Source organism: Populus euphratica, unplaced genomic scaffold (genome assembly GCF_000495115.2).
Source record: "Populus euphratica unplaced genomic scaffold, PopEup_1.0 scaffold73.1, whole genome shotgun sequence".
In the NCBI taxonomy this organism is placed as follows: Eukaryota; Viridiplantae; Streptophyta; class Magnoliopsida; order Malpighiales; family Salicaceae; genus Populus; species Populus euphratica.
In genome coordinates this window covers 313204-330336 of record NW_011499895.1, presented here as the reverse complement: position 1 = coordinate 330336, position 17133 = coordinate 313204, and the positions used below count along the sequence as shown (strand labels likewise).

The 17133-nt window shown below is 37.9% G+C and overlaps 2 protein-coding genes and 1 pseudogene across 3 annotated transcripts; 2 read left to right on the top strand and 1 right to left on the bottom strand.

Moving 5' to 3' along the window:
- Nucleotides 1-374: 374 nt before the first annotated feature.
- LOC105131892 (translation initiation factor IF-3, chloroplastic-like) lies at nucleotides 375-6626 on the top strand (annotated as a pseudogene).
- Nucleotides 6627-8392: 1766 nt separating this feature from the next.
- On the top strand, nucleotides 8393-13186 carry LOC105131890 (cellulose synthase A catalytic subunit 7 [UDP-forming]). Its single transcript, XM_011035085.1, has 13 exons — nucleotides 8393-8603; nucleotides 8700-8895; nucleotides 8985-9184; nucleotides 9286-9379; nucleotides 9471-9585; nucleotides 9712-9978; nucleotides 10113-10458; nucleotides 10559-10822; nucleotides 10928-11140; nucleotides 11240-11447; nucleotides 11548-11744; nucleotides 11865-12218; nucleotides 12415-13186. The coding sequence occupies exons 1-13, from the start codon at nucleotides 8529-8531 to the stop codon at nucleotides 12994-12996; spliced, it is 3111 nt and encodes a 1036-aa protein (XP_011033387.1). The 5' UTR covers nucleotides 8393-8528; the 3' UTR covers nucleotides 12997-13186.
- On the bottom strand, nucleotides 12877-16931 carry MEF29 (Pentatricopeptide repeat (PPR) superfamily protein). 2 transcript variants are annotated; one of them, XM_011035087.1, is made up of 3 exons: nucleotides 14219-16931; nucleotides 13386-13645; nucleotides 12890-12964 (listed from the first exon to the last, which is right to left on the bottom strand). In XM_011035087.1, exon 1 carries the CDS (start codon nucleotides 16676-16678, stop codon nucleotides 14276-14278), a length of 2403 nt encoding a protein of 800 aa, XP_011033389.1. In that variant the 5' UTR covers nucleotides 16679-16931; the 3' UTR covers nucleotides 12890-12964; nucleotides 13386-13645; nucleotides 14219-14275. The 2 variants fall into 2 exon arrangements, with proteins under 2 accessions (XP_011033388.1, XP_011033389.1); XM_011035086.1 differs by lacking the exon at nucleotides 13386-13645 and having other exon boundaries at nucleotides 12877-12964; nucleotides 14219-16930.
- Between the last annotated feature and the right edge of the window lie 202 nt (nucleotides 16932-17133).

Genomic DNA, 17133 nt, shown 5'->3' with positions numbered 1-17133 from the left:
TAAATATTTACTACAAATTAAAGGTATCTTATATTATTGGATGTGTTATTATAAAACATGCTTTAATTAAGAAGTTATTGATACTTCAAGTGCAAAATAATGGTATAAAACCTTGATAAAAATATACTTTTAAGTATTAATTAAATAAAAAAAATCACTATACTAATATTTCTTGAGTAAGGACGGTACAGTAATTTTTTTTTAATTTTTATGTTAATTAATTAATTATAGATGGAATGTAGAATAGAGTTATGAACCCACAGCTAAATCGGGCCTTTTAAGTTTATATGGGCTGACAAGATGGGCTACATGAAACATAGACTCAAAATTTCTCTGTTAACGAGCCCAGCCAACTACCTTTTTTCTCCAAAAAATAAAATAAAAATAAAAGCTCAGTCCGGATAAGGAAAGAATCAAAGAATATCTCTCCGAAATTTGTAAAAAAAAACAAAAGAAAAAAAAACGAAAATAGAAGCCATGGCTGGTATCACCAGCACTAGCGGGAGCAGCTGCTTCCCACTACTAACCCGCATCACCACCACCAAGACGACACCGTGTATCCTATCTCTGTCTGCTATTCGGGCTCCGATCCCACACTTCTCCCAGCCTCGTTATCACCTCCCATTACGGTGGTCCACGGTCCTACGGTGACTCGCGGCGGCCGCGGAAGAGTGATTCTGATGACGAGCAGGCTCTTGATAAATCTAGAATCAGGTGATTATCATTGCTGTTGCATGCTTTTTTTGTGACTTTGAACTGAAATGAATTGTCATTAGAGTGTTTTTTTTTTTTTTATGTAGTTCAGCTTCTGTGAGGCTTATTGATCAGCAACAGAATATGGTTAGTTTTAAATTTTTTTTCCCTGTTTGGTAGCTGAGAAAATGGAATAGAAAAAAATAAGCAAAAAAGAAACGTTGAGCATTGTTTTCCTTTTGAAAAAAATAAAATAAAAATCGATACCATTCTTTTCTTTTCGCCTTTTCCTTTTCATTTAAATTGCTTATGTACTTTTTTCCATCCTTTTAATTACGAATGTGATTAATTGCTGAACTGATTGTGAGGATTTATTTAAGGTTGGAGTGGTATCTGTACGTGAGGCAATTCAAATGGCTGAAGATGCTGAGCTTCATTTGGTATGTTATTGGTTGATTTTCTTTCTTCAATTTTTTTAAATAATTTTTAATTTCTGAACTCTATATGTATAAAGAGGAATATAGTGTGAACCGTGGGAAATGGGGCTGGCCCGGACTGCTTTCTTGCTTTCTCTTCTCAAAAAGTATTAGCAACCATGCTTAGATATATTTTCTTGCCTATGAACTTTTGTGAAAATGACAAATTTTACATGGATGATGAAAATTAGGAATGGCAATGCCCAATTTTTTTATATGTATCCTTATCAAGGTCATCAACAGTGAATTTGTCCAAGCATGAGTCGTGAAAGATTTTCCATACTCTTAATTAAAAACTCATAGGGTCATAGGGAATTGTTTGATTGTTTTGTCTGTTACACTTAACAGAGTAAGTGTTCTAGTTTATGCCCCTCAATAAGTATAATCCCCCACCTCCCCCAATCCCCCCACCCCCAAAACACCATGTACTTTGTCTAACACACAACAAAGTTCACTATCTGAGCTTCTGTTATTTTTCTGCTATTTTTTGCAGGTGATAGTGTCACCAGATGCAGATCCTCCAGTTGTCAGGATAATGGATTACAAGTATGATGCTCCCTGGATTTTCCTTTTATAAATAATTGAAATGAAGTACATGTATCTTTATGCAGTTAAATTTTTTATATCTTCAATATTTCTCCGATTCTATTAAAAAAGATGAACTAAGTAGTGCATTTAATAAATAGTAGATACTGCCAAAAATTAGGTTTAACCATCATTGTGCTAAATCTCCTCAAACGATGAGCATTCAGATTGTCATTTTTTATTCCTTGTGCTATCAGAATTATTCATACCATGCTGGGAACAGTAAACTATGTAAAGTGTAGATTTCTATATTTTCTGTCAGGGGGCTTGATAATCCCTTGAGTTACAGGTTTTAGGGGTGGCAGGATATGTAACTAGGTTCTTTTAATCTGTTTAAGCCTGACATAAAACTTTTTAAAAAAACTCCTGTAACTAGGTTCTTTTAATCTGTTTAAGCCTGATATAAAACTTTTTAAAAAAACTCCAATTGGGATTTTCAGTACGACTTTTGGGATTTGTATCCTTTAGAGCACGGATTTTGTATCCTGCTTTGATACCAGTTGTTTATAGAGAAGTATGGAGGTCTATTTATTAGCGGCCGCTTCTGGTTCTGCCATTGGTTACCTTTAGGGCATAGAGTGTTTGCTTTCCATAGTAGAACCTGTGCCCTTGCACTTGGTAGTTCTTTTACAAAATGCCATATGCCTTGTCCAATGGTTACATTTTGACCTGTAAAGTTTATTGCTTGCCTGCTGGTCTATCTTCTCTTTAAAACTGAATCACTATGTCTTTTCAATCAGGCATTCTGCTATTTTTGGCTTTCTTTTCTTCATGGAACTCCTTAAAATGAAAGTGCACCACCCTATTTTTGGTGCTTATCCATAGATTTTGAGTTATGGATAAGGCATTTTTCTGGAGCAATATTAGGATGGAAGAACTTGCTTGTGTTTTTTCTTCTTGGATGGTGAATCCCATTTATTAGGCAAGGCATTGTTCAAAATCAATGCCATGTACAATTCTACTGTAGATATTATCCTTCAATGTCTGCATTGTGATCATTGTCAGTTGAAAAGTGTCATAATCTTGATTTGCTTCTTTTTTCAGCAAATTTAGATATGAACCGCAAAAGAAAAGGAGAGAACAGCAGAAGAAAATTGCTGGTGAATGTCTCTTCTATTTTAGAGTTTGATGCTTTACTGCATTTCTAAATTCTCTGTTGTGAGAATGTATACTGACCAAAATGTGCTATTGAATGTTAGCAAATCGCATGTGTTCAAAGGAGCTTAAAATGGGGTAACTAATGTAGTCTTAACATGTCAACATGTCTTTTCATTTAGCTGCCATCTCCTTTATCTTTATTCAATTTGTAGCTTTCTGTGATTTTGTTAGTGTACGTTCACAAGTGCTAACTGTCATTGATAGCTACAAAATATAGCCTTTTTTTCATGCTATTATGAAAAATCCGTACTAAGGCACATTTTCACATTGATTAGCAAGTTGTTAATGTCCTATCTGAAAGTTGATATATCAACATTGCTGAAAGGAAGCTTGTTATTAATAAATAGAAAGCTAAGAAGTTAAATGAAAAAATTTGGGTGGAGTCTAGTTCCATGTGTATGTTGTTCACAAGAGTATAAGCCTCTTGGTAATGTGAAAGAAATGATACAGAAAATAAAATTTTTGCCTTGTCTATGCATACGCTTTTGCTTCATTTGAGGTGGCATAAAAAAAGGTAAGATTTACTATAAGAGCGGTTCTTTATTTTGCAAATTATGAAGCAGCTAGATACCACTTGGTCATGAGGCTGGCGGCGCTCGCTCAATTAAATTTATAAATGCCCTTCTTTTTAATAGTTCATTTTTCTTCTTTTGTCAATATTGCCTGGATGGTATCCTCGCTATTGTAGGTAGAAGTTGGAAATATAACAAGTAGAAAACAATCATTCAGAAAGGAAGCATACATGTTTCAAACACTGTGATTTCTTCAAGATCTTTGCTAGAATGCTCAAGCATAATTTAATTTAGCTTATAAGCTATAATTATGCATTCTATGTTTAACTTAAAACTAACATGATTACTCTTATTAATTCTATTGACAGTTACAGCATTGACCACCATGATCATGATGTGCTTTTAAGAGCTGCTCATAATTTTTTGAAAGATGGTGACAAGGTCATCTTTATTTTTCTTTTATCATCTATTCCTGCATGTACTAATTCCATTTGCTGGATTTTTTTTTTGATTCGTCTATTATGTTTGGTTATTTCAGGTTAAAGTCATAGTGAAGTTGAATTGTCGTGAAAATGAGTTCAGCAATATTGCAATTTAGCTCATCAGACATTTCCAAAATTTTGCTGGAGAGGTACTAATGAAGTAATTGATGTGCTTATGTGAAAAGAAAAAAACAATAATAATACACGATACAGGAAGATTGATGTGCAGTATATTCTGAAACTCCTAAAGTCTCAATAACTGCTTTGAGTGTGGTTGGATAATTTGTTCTGTTTCATTCTTTTTAAGTGTTAAGTTCTGGCAAAGGGCTAATAAAATGATAAAAAACAAAAGAACAGAAAAAGAGCCTGTCTTTTATGGGAGATTTTCTAAACCAGGCTGGATTAGATCTAAATGTTTTAGGCTGACCAAATTTGAGAGAACAGCGCAAAATTGCTTATAATAATAGAGTGAATATTAGCTTTTATACTTTCAAATGGACTCACTGAAGGCCATTCAGCAGCAATTCACAATCGTGCTATTTTTTATCAGTATTTTCCCTGCATGTCATGTGTCTGTTCTCGGTTTCCATAATCTTAGAAATGTTGATTATTTCTTCATTGAATTTTGCATTATAACTTCCATTTTATGCTCTGATTTGCAGCTTGCTACTGATGAGAGCAAAAACTTCCATGATAGGAACATATTCATTAGTCTGATACCAAATAAGGCTATTCTACAGAAAGCTCAGGAACCGCCCAAGAAAAGAACAAGTCAGCTGCAAATGAAGTATCAGCTGGTATGAGTGCATGCAAGTTTACATGGGGTTTTAAGTATGGAACACTTGGCAGGTACTCCCGATCACATTTTGTACGAAAGTTTGGGATCCTGGTGTTTGTATAGCTTTAGTTTAATATGACATGTTCAACAACTTCAGTTCATAATTTTATTTTTTAACAAACTAACCCCTTTATAATCTGAATAATCATGAGGTTAGACAAGATAGTACTTATAAGTTCATTTGTTTATTTTTAAAGTTTGAAGCAGATTAGGGCGCAGTGTAATGTTGGATCCTCTAAATTCATGACCACTCTGGTTAGATGAGCATGCTCGTCCAAGAAGGTGATTTGTGATTTCTACAGCATGGTTTCATATTATTTATTTATTTATTATTTTTTTTTTTGTGATTATAGTTTGCCATTTTATAGGTCACATACTTAGGCAAGTAGTGTATTGCTCAAAGGAGACTGGATAACAAAAAGCTCTAGAATGTAATTTATTTTTGAGAAAGTACATTCGCGAGACTTCCTCCCATGATTGCTGGATAGGGTGTCAAAAAGTGAAGTCATGAGAACTTCCTGTGGTTTCTGGATATGGTTTTTAACTGGGAGGCTTGTTTGTGGATGGTGACTTCATAGACACATGCAGTCAACTGCTCAAGGTAGTAATTTGGAGAGACAATTTTGTTGGGACTGGCAGCTTTAATCCCTTGGTAAAATAAATAAAAAAAAACCCAGGAAGATTATATCTTAAATTTGAAGAGCTTACAGGATAAAGGAATGGAAAGAGGGTGAATGGCAGACAAAAGTAATTGGTACTCTGAGGATGCTTTTGCCGTTCCAGAGGTTTGATTATTCGCAACTGAAGTAGTTAGATGATTCCATGCAATTTGTCTTGGCTTTTGAAGTAGTGGATGAGGAGTGAGATATTATAGATGGTTGAATAAGTGGTTGATGGAACAGTGCTTGTGATCTTCAAAAGCTCATGGGTTTGAGCAGAACAAGGCGAGGAATGCTTGTGGCAATTTTGGGCATGTGGGCAGATATTGATAACGACTGCTCAAGGACAAGACCAGTAATTCACTACTAGTGAGCAGAAAGCTGAGGTTAGAGAGTTTCTTTGTTCAAGCTTCTTGCCAACAAGAACAGGGCATGGCAGCAAAGGTGCGTTGAAGTTGCGAAGAACAAGGGTCCTGTAAAATGACGAGCTCAGTAAGCGGGCTTAACCAAGCCGGGGTTTATTTAGTTTTATGATCAGTGGAAGTGTTGAGCTCACCCAGAAAGGGCTGCCCTTTTTACCCATCCTTACAAGGAGGAAAAGCTGCTTTTTGGAGTAAAGCTGCAAGTCAGATACAAGAAGTTGTAGCAGTGTCTTGATAAGAATACAAGGTTGGTGCATCACTTTCTTAACGAGATTGGAGGGGCGGGATTCAAACAGTGGTGCTTTTCTTCCTAGTGTCTTAGTTTTAATCTCTTAAATTGACATAAAAAATCAACACAGCACCTATGCCATATTGCCACAAGCAAATCACGAACAGTTACATTGCGTGGATGCAGCAAGTTTTCACAAATACAAATCTTGTGTGCAGGTAGGAGAGGCTACACTGTCTAGATGGAGAAGCTCCAACATACCCAACTAACGATTGGAACATGACTTGAGTGTAAAGTTCTTGCATTCTAAGCATGCCCATTCACGTGTTTTTCAGCTTGCATTAACAGTTGACGGGCAGCGGAAGTTTTGAAGGGGAAGGATTTGAACTATACCAAGTGTCACCGGTTGTCAGATAGCAGGGCCTCAGCTAATGTATGTACATGGGATTCTTAACTAGTAATTCACTCATAACAAGAAACTGAAAAGTGGAAATAACTTGTGCTCCATGGAAATCAAATTCCTATCTATGATTTAACAAAGAATTCAATGTAGCAATGATATTTTGTGCTGATAACCTCCTTGCCATAAATAAATAAAATAAAGTGAGCAGGAGAATGAAGTACTACCATTCCTCCCCAGTTCTATCTATCTTGAATCTAGTTCCAAATTAATATCAATGTGATGGAGGTTGCTTTTTATTTATAAAATCAAATTTTTTATTTGAAAATATATTAACATAATATTTTTTTAAAAAAAGTTATTTTTAATATTAACATATTAAAAAATAATTTGAAATAAAAAATTAAAATTAAAAAAAATTCTATTTAAAATGTCTCGAGGCCCTCGGAATAAACTCTCGAATAACTTAACTGGAGGCCCCTCGGAATAAACTTAACCGGGGAAACTGGGAAAATTTAATTTAGTATGAAAAACATGTTTGTAAATCATTCTTTTTCATAATATCTATCATCATATTGCTTTGGGAAAAGAATTCGGAATTGGTATTTCATCATGAATAGCATTAGTCAAAAGAGAGGAAGAGTTGATTAAGTTTACAGCCATTACTGAAAGGCCTTGAGTAATTTGATAGAGCCACGATTACCAAGAGTATTTTGAGCAACAGAAACAATTAATTAACAAAAAGTAATGAAAAAAGAAGAAAAAGAAGCAGACATGAACTGTTTCAGTGTGAACCAAGAACTTGTCTTAAAGAAGCAGACATGAAGTGTTTCAGCGTTAACCAAGAACTTGTCTTCGGCTTCCTTCAGCCTAAACAGCATGCGACTAACGAGCATGCATGATTAACTCAAACGCCTAGTGATCTTCACTTGAAAAATTACAAAACTACTGTGCCCAAATGTCAATCCGAAGCATAAACGTGGTCGAATCAGCCGTTATATTTCCCTCCTTTTTTCTTTCGGTTTTTTCTAGTATAAGAATAACGTTTGAGTTCCTATCCAAAGAACAATAAAATTCGAGTCCGAATCCATGCCCCTCTTCCTGCTGTAAAGAAAGCCGTTCTAATTTGTTGTTGAATCAAACAAAAAACACACCCATTTCAATATTAAGTAATGGGTTTTTGTTTTTGTAGTGGGGTATAATTTTTTACAGAAAAAAAGCAAGAGTAAAAGTAGTAAGTTCATGTTTTTTCTGCTATGTTTTTTTTTATCTTTTGTTTTTTTTTTGTCAATATTAAGTAATGGGTTTTTGTTTTTGTCGTGGGGTATAATTTTTTACAGAAAAAAAAGCAAGAGTAAAAGTAGTAAATTCATGTTTTTTCTGCTATGTTTTTTTTATCTTTTGTTTTTTGTTTTTGTTTTTTTATAATTGAGGTGTTTGAGTTAACTTACGTATATTATATTTAATTTTTATATTTATTAAATATTTTATAAATTCAGTAAATAAATAAAACACTGCAGATAATAAATATAAAAATAAATAAAAGAAAGAAAATAAATCCCATCTCTTGCTAGACCACAAGTGCACTTTTGCATTTTTTTTGATGTGTTGAGTTGTAACCATATCAAACGCAAAAATAAAAACAATAACAAACACAATAGTAAAAATCAAACATAAGTGTAATTAAAGGGAGGCCATTAATTGCTAGGACGTACAGTGTAAGATTTACTTCATTTTCCAAGTTTTTTTTCTTAAAAAAAAATACAAAAGAGCTAAAATAAATTGTCAAGAAATGAAATCCGAAAACTAGAGATATAACACTGACACCGAGTTGGTCGTCGAAAAGAAGGCATATAAGAGGAGGGCACGGTAGTTGAAAAATAGACGAAGCTTAACTTCAAGGCAATGGCGACTCTGCAACCAACTTCCACACCACCACCCTTAACATGCCACATTAGGTGAGAGCTAGAGATCCAGCACAACTTTCTATACCCTACCCTTCCATTCATAAAATAGAAACACTCACCCCCTCTCAACCCAGTAGCTCTCTCGCCCCTTCCCATTGCTCAACAATATGGAAGCCAGTGCTGGACTTGTCGCTGGCTCTCACAACCGCAACGAGCTTGTTGTCATTCATGGCCATGAAGAGGTACGATACACTAACAAAACATACCTCAGACAAGAGCCTGCAGCAAGAAACCATGCATGAAGTGACTTCTTTGTGTTTGTTTTTGTTTTGGTGCAGCATAAACCTTTGAAGAACTTGGATGGTCAAGTTTGTGAGATTTGTGGCGATGAGATTGGCCTAACTGTGGATGGTGATTTGTTTGTGGCTTGCAATGAGTGTGGTTTTCCTGTGTGTAGACCATGCTACGAGTATGAAAGAAGAGAAGGGACTCAAAACTGTCCCCAGTGCAAGACTAGATACAAGCGTCTCAAAGGTAAAATATATAGCCCAAAGCTATAATTAATAGTACTGTTGTCTTGGCATGGATTTTTCAAGCTGATTCTATTTGAGAAATTTGTGTAGGGAGTCCGAGGGTTGAGGGGGATGATGATGAAGATGATTTGGATGATATTGAACACGAGTTCATCATTGAAGATGAGCAAGACAAGAATAAGTATCTCACCGAGGCAATGCTTCATGGGAAGATGACTTATGGAAGAGGCCATGACGATGAAGAAAATAGCCACTTCCCACCAGTCATAACTGGTATTAGATCAAGACCTGTAAGTGATGCTGCTCTTTTGTTTTGGTTCCAATTCAATGGATTTGTTTTAGAAATTTTTAAGTAGAGAATATATATAAAAATGGTTTAACATCTGTGCAGGTGAGCGGAGAGTTCCCTATTGGATCTCATGGAGAGCAGATGCTATCTTCTTCACTTCATAAGAGAGTGCACCCATATCCAGTTTCTGAACCTGGTATTTACTTGTCACAAGCATTGATTGAAATGATTAACCGAAACATTATTACGATAATCTCACATGATTTTCATGTATTTGCTCGAAACAGGAAGCGCAAGATGGGACGCAAAGAAAGAGGGAGGGTGGAAAGAGAGGATGGATGATTGGAAAATGCAGCAAGGGAATCTGGGGCCTGAACAAGAAGATGATGCCGAAGCAGCCATGTATGTATCCAGTTTCTTATAGTAGGATATGCCTAGACCAATCTTGCCATGTTTGTAGCGACAAATTAGCCTTCTTCCGAAATCATCAGTTGACATTGAATGACATGTTGTGAACTATTATTGCAGGTTAGACGAGGCAAGACAGCCACTCTCCAGGAAAGTACCAATTGCGTCGAGCAAGATCAATCCGTATAGAATGGTTATTGTTGCTAGGCTGATCATACTTGCCTTCTTTCTTCGCTATAGAATTTTGCATCCGGTGCATGATGCAATTGGGCTATGGTTGACATCTATAGTCTGTGAAATCTGGTTTGCGATTTCATGGATTCTTGATCAGTTCCCCAAGTGGTTGCCAATTGATCGCGAGACTTATCTGGATCGCCTTTCTCTCAGGTCCATAGAATTCTCAAACCAGAACAAATTTAGAATTTCCAAGATTTATATGTTCGGAAAATCGACTCCAATGATTTCTTTTCCTGCTAAAGCAAGTTTCAGCAAAAAACCACTGATATTTTTTTGCAACGCAGATACGAACGGGAAGGCGAGCCCAATATGCTAGCGCCAGTTGATATCTTTGTCAGTACTGTGGATCCTATGAAGGAACCCCCTCTTGTTACGGGTAACACAATATTATCAATTTTGGCCATGGACTACCCAGTTGAAAAGATCTCATGTTACCTCTCTGATGATGGCGCTTCCATGTGCACCTTTGAAGCCATGTCTGAAACTGCTGAATTTGCTCGGAAATGGGTTCCATTCTGCAAGAAATATAGCATAGAACCTCGAGCTCCTGAGTTTTACTTTGCTCTGAAGATCGATTATCTCAAGGACAAAGTTCAGCCAACCTTTGTCAAGGAACGTCGAGCTATGAAGGTTTGTTTGTAGTTGGTGTAGAATCGTATAGAATTTTTCAAAGCTTGAAGTACTTGCAATCTATTTTAACTAAGATTCTATGATTTTTCGTCTTCGGCAGAGAGAATATGAAGAATTCAAGGTTAGGATAAATTCAATTGTAGCAAAAGCACAGAAGGTTCCTCCAGAGGGGTGGATCATGCAAGATGGGACACCATGGCCTGGAAACAATACCAGGGATCACCCTGGTATGATTCAAGTATTTCTCGGTCACAGTGGAGGCCATGACACCGAAGGAAATGAGCTCCCTCGCCTTGTATATGTATCTCGTGAGAAGAGACCTGGTTTTTCACATCATAAGAAGGCCGGTGCCATGAATGCCCTGGTAAATAAACTTGAGAAAAATTCGTTTATCTTACATGCATCAAGTTCTCTCACCTTTGAAAGGCCTGCAAGTGATGTGATACCTCTTACTTTTTGCAATTTTCAGATTCGGGTCTCTGCAGTACTAACCAATGCTCCTTTCATGCTGAACTTGGATTGTGACCATTATATAAACAATAGCAAGGCCGTTCGAGAGGCCATGTGTTTCTTGATGGACCCCCAGATTGGAAAGAGAGTTTGCTACGTGCAATTCCCTCAAAGATTCGATGGCATTGATAGACATGATCGTTACGCCAACAGAAATACTGTTTTCTTTGATGTAAATCCTGGACTCAAAAAAGCCCATGCTTGTGTATGTTCTCATACGCCGTGCGTGTGGAAAGCGAGATGATGTTTTGTTTCTCTGTGTCGCCTGCAGATTAACATGAAAGGTCTAGATGGAATTCAGGGTCCGGTGTACGTCGGCACAGGATGCGTTTTCAAAAGGCAAGCTCTTTATGGCTACGACCCTCCAAAAGATCCCAAGCGCCCAAAGATGGTGACGTGTGACTGCTGCCCATGTTTTGGGCGTCGCAAAAAGAAGAATGCTAAGAATGGTGCCGTCGGAGAAGGCACAAGCCTGCAAGGTTTTCAAAGATCTTTAATTGGATAACAATCTTTTCATACTGATTTCCCAACAATCTTCTTTCCCTTGCCTCATCCTAATGTGTAAGCCATGCTGGACAGGAATGGATAACGAGAAGGAGCAACTGATGTCTCAAATGAATTTTGAAAAGAGGTTTGGACAGTCAGCAATTTTTGTGACTTCAACTTTGATGGAAGAAGGTGGCGTACCTCCTTCCTCGAGTCCAGCGGCTCTGCTAAAAGAAGCCATCCATGTGATCAGTTGTGGGTATGAAGACAAAACTGAATGGGGACTCGAGGTAATGTAAACAGCAAAAATTATGTTTCTCCACAATGCATTGAGCAATTGAGGTTGAAAAGAAAGCTTGCTTGTTGCTTAGAAGTTTCTCCATTGAATAAATTTGCCTTTTCCTGTGCAGCTGGGCTGGATTTACGGTTCAATCACAGAGGATATTCTCACAGGTTTTAAGATGCATTGCCGTGGATGGAGGTCTATTTACTGTATGCCAAAGTTAGCTGCATTTAAGGGCTCAGCTCCCATCAATCTATCAGATCGGCTCAACCAAGTGCTTCGATGGGCTCTTGGTTCTGTTGAGATTTTCTTCAGTCGTCACAGCCCTGTGCTGTACGGCTACAAGGAAGGAAAGCTCAAGTGGCTCGAGAGGTTTGCATATGTGAACACAACTATCTACCCCTTCACTTCGTTAGCACTCGTTGCCTACTGTTGCCTCCCCGCCATCTGCCTGCTTACTGATAAATTCATCATGCCAGAGGTAATGATACAACTGTTATTTCCTCCGTGGAAACAAAACGGAAAGCTTTAAAAGGCAAAACCATTATAAAAAAAGATACTGGAATTGAACTCTGAAGTAACAAGAAGATGTTTTCAAATGCTATGTTAACACGAGAACATGATTTTGTTCATTTATAACAGTATCATTACATGTTCTCAATTTGTTTGTGATCCAGATAAGCACCTTTGCAAGTCTTTTCTTCATTGGCTTGTTTTTGTCAATCTTTTCAACGGGTATTCTTGAGTTAAGATGGAGCGGAGTAAGCATCGAGGAATGGTGGAGAAACGAGCAATTCTGGGTTATAGGTGGTGTATCAGCTCACCTCTTTGCTGTTGTCCAAGGTCTTCTGAAAGTTTTAGCTGGTATCGACACAAACTTCACTGTCACATCCAAGGCAACAGACGATGATGATTTTGGAGAACTATACGCATTTAAATGGACAACCCTGCTCATCCCTCCAACCACTATCTTAATCATCAACCTCGTTGGAGTTGTTGCTGGAGTCTCAGATGCCATAAACAATGGGTATCAGTCATGGGGACCTCTATTCGGGAAGCTCTTCTTTGCCTTCTGGGTGATTGTCCATCTCTACCCATTCCTCAAAGGTCTAATGGGGAGGCAAAACAGGACACCCACTATTGTTGTTATATGGTCAGTGCTCTTGGCTTCCATCTTCTCCTTGCTATGGGTCCGAATCGATCCATTTGTGATGAAGACCAAGGGACCTGACACCAAGCAATGTGGAATCAACTGTTAAATGTGTGTTTGTTTTCTAGTTGATTTGTGCATCTCTAGAATATACATGTACATATTGCTTCTATGGGAATACGATATGCAATGTAACCGACAAAATGCAGATGCCCAAGGAATAAAATTAGAGTGAAAATCTTGTATAGCAACGAGCATCGAACCCAGTTTTGTAATTGAAATGAAAAACATTTTCCTTATCACACGTTCACACTAACAGCCCCAAGGAGTGCATAATTCTGCTTTATACACTTGGATTGCAAAAGTTCTAACCACTGCACCTATCTCAAAACACCAAGAATCTCAATCTTTGAAAGTCTCACAAGTCATCCTGGGCCAGTAAATAAATCTTGTAAGTCAAGGAGCATGTGTCAATGATGGCTTATATTAAAAATTCACCTAAAATGTTCGAAAACTTCGTTCCTTGTCAATCAAGAAACCTCCAAGTGGATAAGCATGGATGTCAAAGCAAGCCTGGTGTTTCTTGGGAAGATCTTGACTAGAAGAACTCAAGTTATAATCCTTTATTGATTAAGGATCCTATGCTGGAACATGCCATTATCTATTTATACCACAGTCCATTTCTGCTTGTTCCTTGAATATCTGATGAGGTCCCAGAAGCACACACCAAACATAGTTGGTATATGTTATGCCAATCTCTGCTGGAAAAGAAGGTAATGTATGAAAGTTCTCAAGGTCAATCTGAAAGGCAAACCTACAGTGAAGATTTGAGGCTTATGCACTAATCTTAAGGTTGTGGCTACAAGGATGGCATTTTCTATTCTCTTTGAGAATAGCCACGATGCAAGCCTCAGCAATTGTTCATCATTTTATGTTCAAAATAGCATTTAGTGATATCCAAAAGACCTTCCAATTGGCTCTTGTCCAAACTCCAATAAACCAGATTTCAGATAACTGGAGGATAAAAAACAACCTTCGTGTTCTAGTTCCAGATAATGTAAACAGAATGCAAAAAAGCACTGGAGAATTTCGTTGATAGATACACAAAGCACACGGAGGAAAAACAGTGCATGAAATAGGTCATGAAGCTTATTTGAAACACAATTTCATTTTTCACTAAAATGCAACGCATAGATTTGTTAAGAAATTTTCCTGCGATTACCTAGAAGCAACAGGATAAGTTCAAAAGTGCAACCCAGAGAACCAAATTGACTGAACTGTTATTTTGTTTAATCTCTCATGGTATCACAACATGAAAAGCAGTTACTTACCAGAAAATATATGCTATCCTGAAATGACTTGAAAAGATTGAAGCAGGACATCTTTTTTCACCAATAGTCTCCACATGAACAGAGACCATCTTTGAAGTGATGGAATCTATTGGCATCCCTTACCACAATAACTCTCTCTGTGATCTTAGACAAGAACTTAGTCCAATTATGACAGTCTAAACAAACTCGGAGATTCTTGATAATCCTAATTTCAGCTCCAGGTTCAGTGGAGATAAGGCCAAAGGCAATGGCCAACTTCTCACTGTGTACCTTCATTGTCAGTTCCTTCTCTTCCTCCTCCAGATCATGCAAAACAGTGGTAGTCTCAGTCTGGAATCCTGCCTCTGTCATCTTTCCAGTCAATTTATCTAGTTCTGCATAGATTGCCTTTGATTGTGGATGAGACTGGTCACCAGATGTGAAGACATGTGGGACCTGACCAATCTCAATCAATGTACAGCCTGGAGTCTTTGCTAACCTTTTCTTCTTAGCTACTTGTCTTACTGAAGCAGCTTGTGGATATTTCCTCTCGACTGAATAGATATTCGACATTAAGACATAGTATCCTATATTTTCCGGGTCCAATTCAAATAACTTTTCAGAAGCTACACGAGCTAAGTTTGTGTCCTTGTGGATCATACAAGCTCCAAGCAAGGCACCCCACACAGGAGGACCAGGCTCAACGGGCATTGCCTTGATAAATTCCAAAGCCCTTTTCAATTGCCCAGCTCGTCCAAGGATATCAACCATGCATGCATAATGCTCAGCTAATGGTTCAAAGCCGAAGTCATGGACCATAGTGTGAAAAATTCCATCTCCTTCTTTCACTAACCCAGCATGACTGCAAGCATACAATACAGAGAGAAAAGTGAGACCAGTGGGTTTAACAGAAGAAGACAACATATCGTAAAAGAGCTTTAGTGCTTCCTGCCCGTGCCCATGGAGACCATAACCAGAAATCATGGCGTTCCAAGTCACCTCATTCTTCTCAGGCATCAGATCAAATAATTCCCTAGCTACTGTAATGCTCCCACACTTTGCATACATGTCAATCAGAGCCGTTGAAACATAGACATTGGAATCAAAACGATTGCTCTTAATTAAACTGTGTACCCATTCTCCAAGACTTAAGGCTCCAATTTGAGCGCAAGCCGAAAGAATGCTGGTAACAGTAACTGGATTTGGATTGACATTATTTTTTTGCATCGTCTGAAAAAGGGAGATCGCTGCATCTGTTAAACCATTTTGGGTACAACCCGAGATCATTGCATTCCAAGAAGCTAAAGTCTTCTCTGCTGATTCATCAAAAAGTTGCCTTGCAACTATCATTTCATTCAATCTACAATAAACAGTAGTCAATGCAGTTGAAACAGAAGAATGGGAAACGATACCAAGTTTCACACAAAAACCATGGATACAATTACAAAGATATGAATGGCCGAAAGGAGAATACACAGGAATCAGCCCCACAATAGTACTTGAACTAACTCTCTCTCCAGAACTAAGCAGTTCTTTGAACAACCTCACCGAATCCTCAGTCTCGCCATTGCAAGTAAACCCTGAAATCATTGCATTACAAGAAATCAAGTCTTTCTTACGAATCTCCCCAAACAACAACCTCGCAATCTCAACTTCCCCACATTTCGAGAACAACGAAATCAAGCCCGTAAGCAACGAAACATGAGAATAGAAACCACACTTCATAGCCAAACACAGAATTTGCATGCCTAATTTCAACTCTTGTAACTCAGCCACAGCCGGTAAAACAGCGATAACTGTAGTTAAGTCAAACTTCGGCCCATTACCCAAAACCATATCTCCAAAAACTCTAATTGAGTCCTCGAAACAAGAATTCTTAACAAACCCAGATATCATTGTATTATACAAAACAGTATCTATTTGAGGCAATCTATCAAACACCTTCATAGCTAAATTTTCCCGCCAAATTTTAAAATAAAAGTCGACAAGGGCAGACCCAACAAACAGATCCAAACCAAACCCATCAATTATTGCCTTTCCATGTAATATCCCACCAATTCTAGCATCCCCAAGACTCGCCGCAGCCGATACAACGAAAGCATAACTATAATCATCCGGCTTTAAACGAGTGCTTTTTCTCAAATGGGTAAACAGCGAAATCGCCGACAAAGGCTTGTTATTGGTGGAGAAGCCTTTAATGAGAACGTTAAAGAGGAAAAGGTCCGGTTTCGGGACGGAGAAGAAGAGTGCACGAGCGTGGAGAGTGGCATTGAAGTCGAAGAATTTGTGGGTGAGTTTGGTGGTGATGGAAATGTCGTTTAGGAGGAGGCTGTGGTGGATTAGCTGGGCTTGGAGTTGGGTTAAGTGAGAGAGGGTGGCAGCTTTTCTGAGGAGATTGATAAAGAAATCGCGGGTACGAGGCATGTAATAGCAAGTTTTAGCTCCTGCCGATGATGCTAGCATGGTTTTCGGGAGAGACATCTGAGTGTTTTCTGCTATGTCCTATGCAACTGAGGACTGGTTATTCATTTTTTCGGTGCTGGTTGGTTGGTTGTTATGGAAGAAGAGAGTGGGGGAGAGGGTGGAGCTGGAGACTTGAAGAGAGCTCTCCTCGAGACACCACCACCACTGCCTACAGGGGTTTTTCCTTCATTTTTTTTCTTTTTATGCGAAACGATTATTGTTTCACGTTGAACGACAAAGTCGTTTTCGTGGAGATGAGACTGACCTCTTTACGATGTCGTTTCGTTGGTGTCTCTAGCACAAAGACTTTTTATTGGTGAAAGTACTTTCTGATTACACACATGACACTTTCTTAATAGGAGAAATAAACTGAAAAGTGAGGGTTGTGTTTATCAATGTTAAACACTATTTAGAGCATTGGAACAGTTCTTTCTTATCTTTCTTATCTTGGCCCTTTAATTTTTGTTTTCATC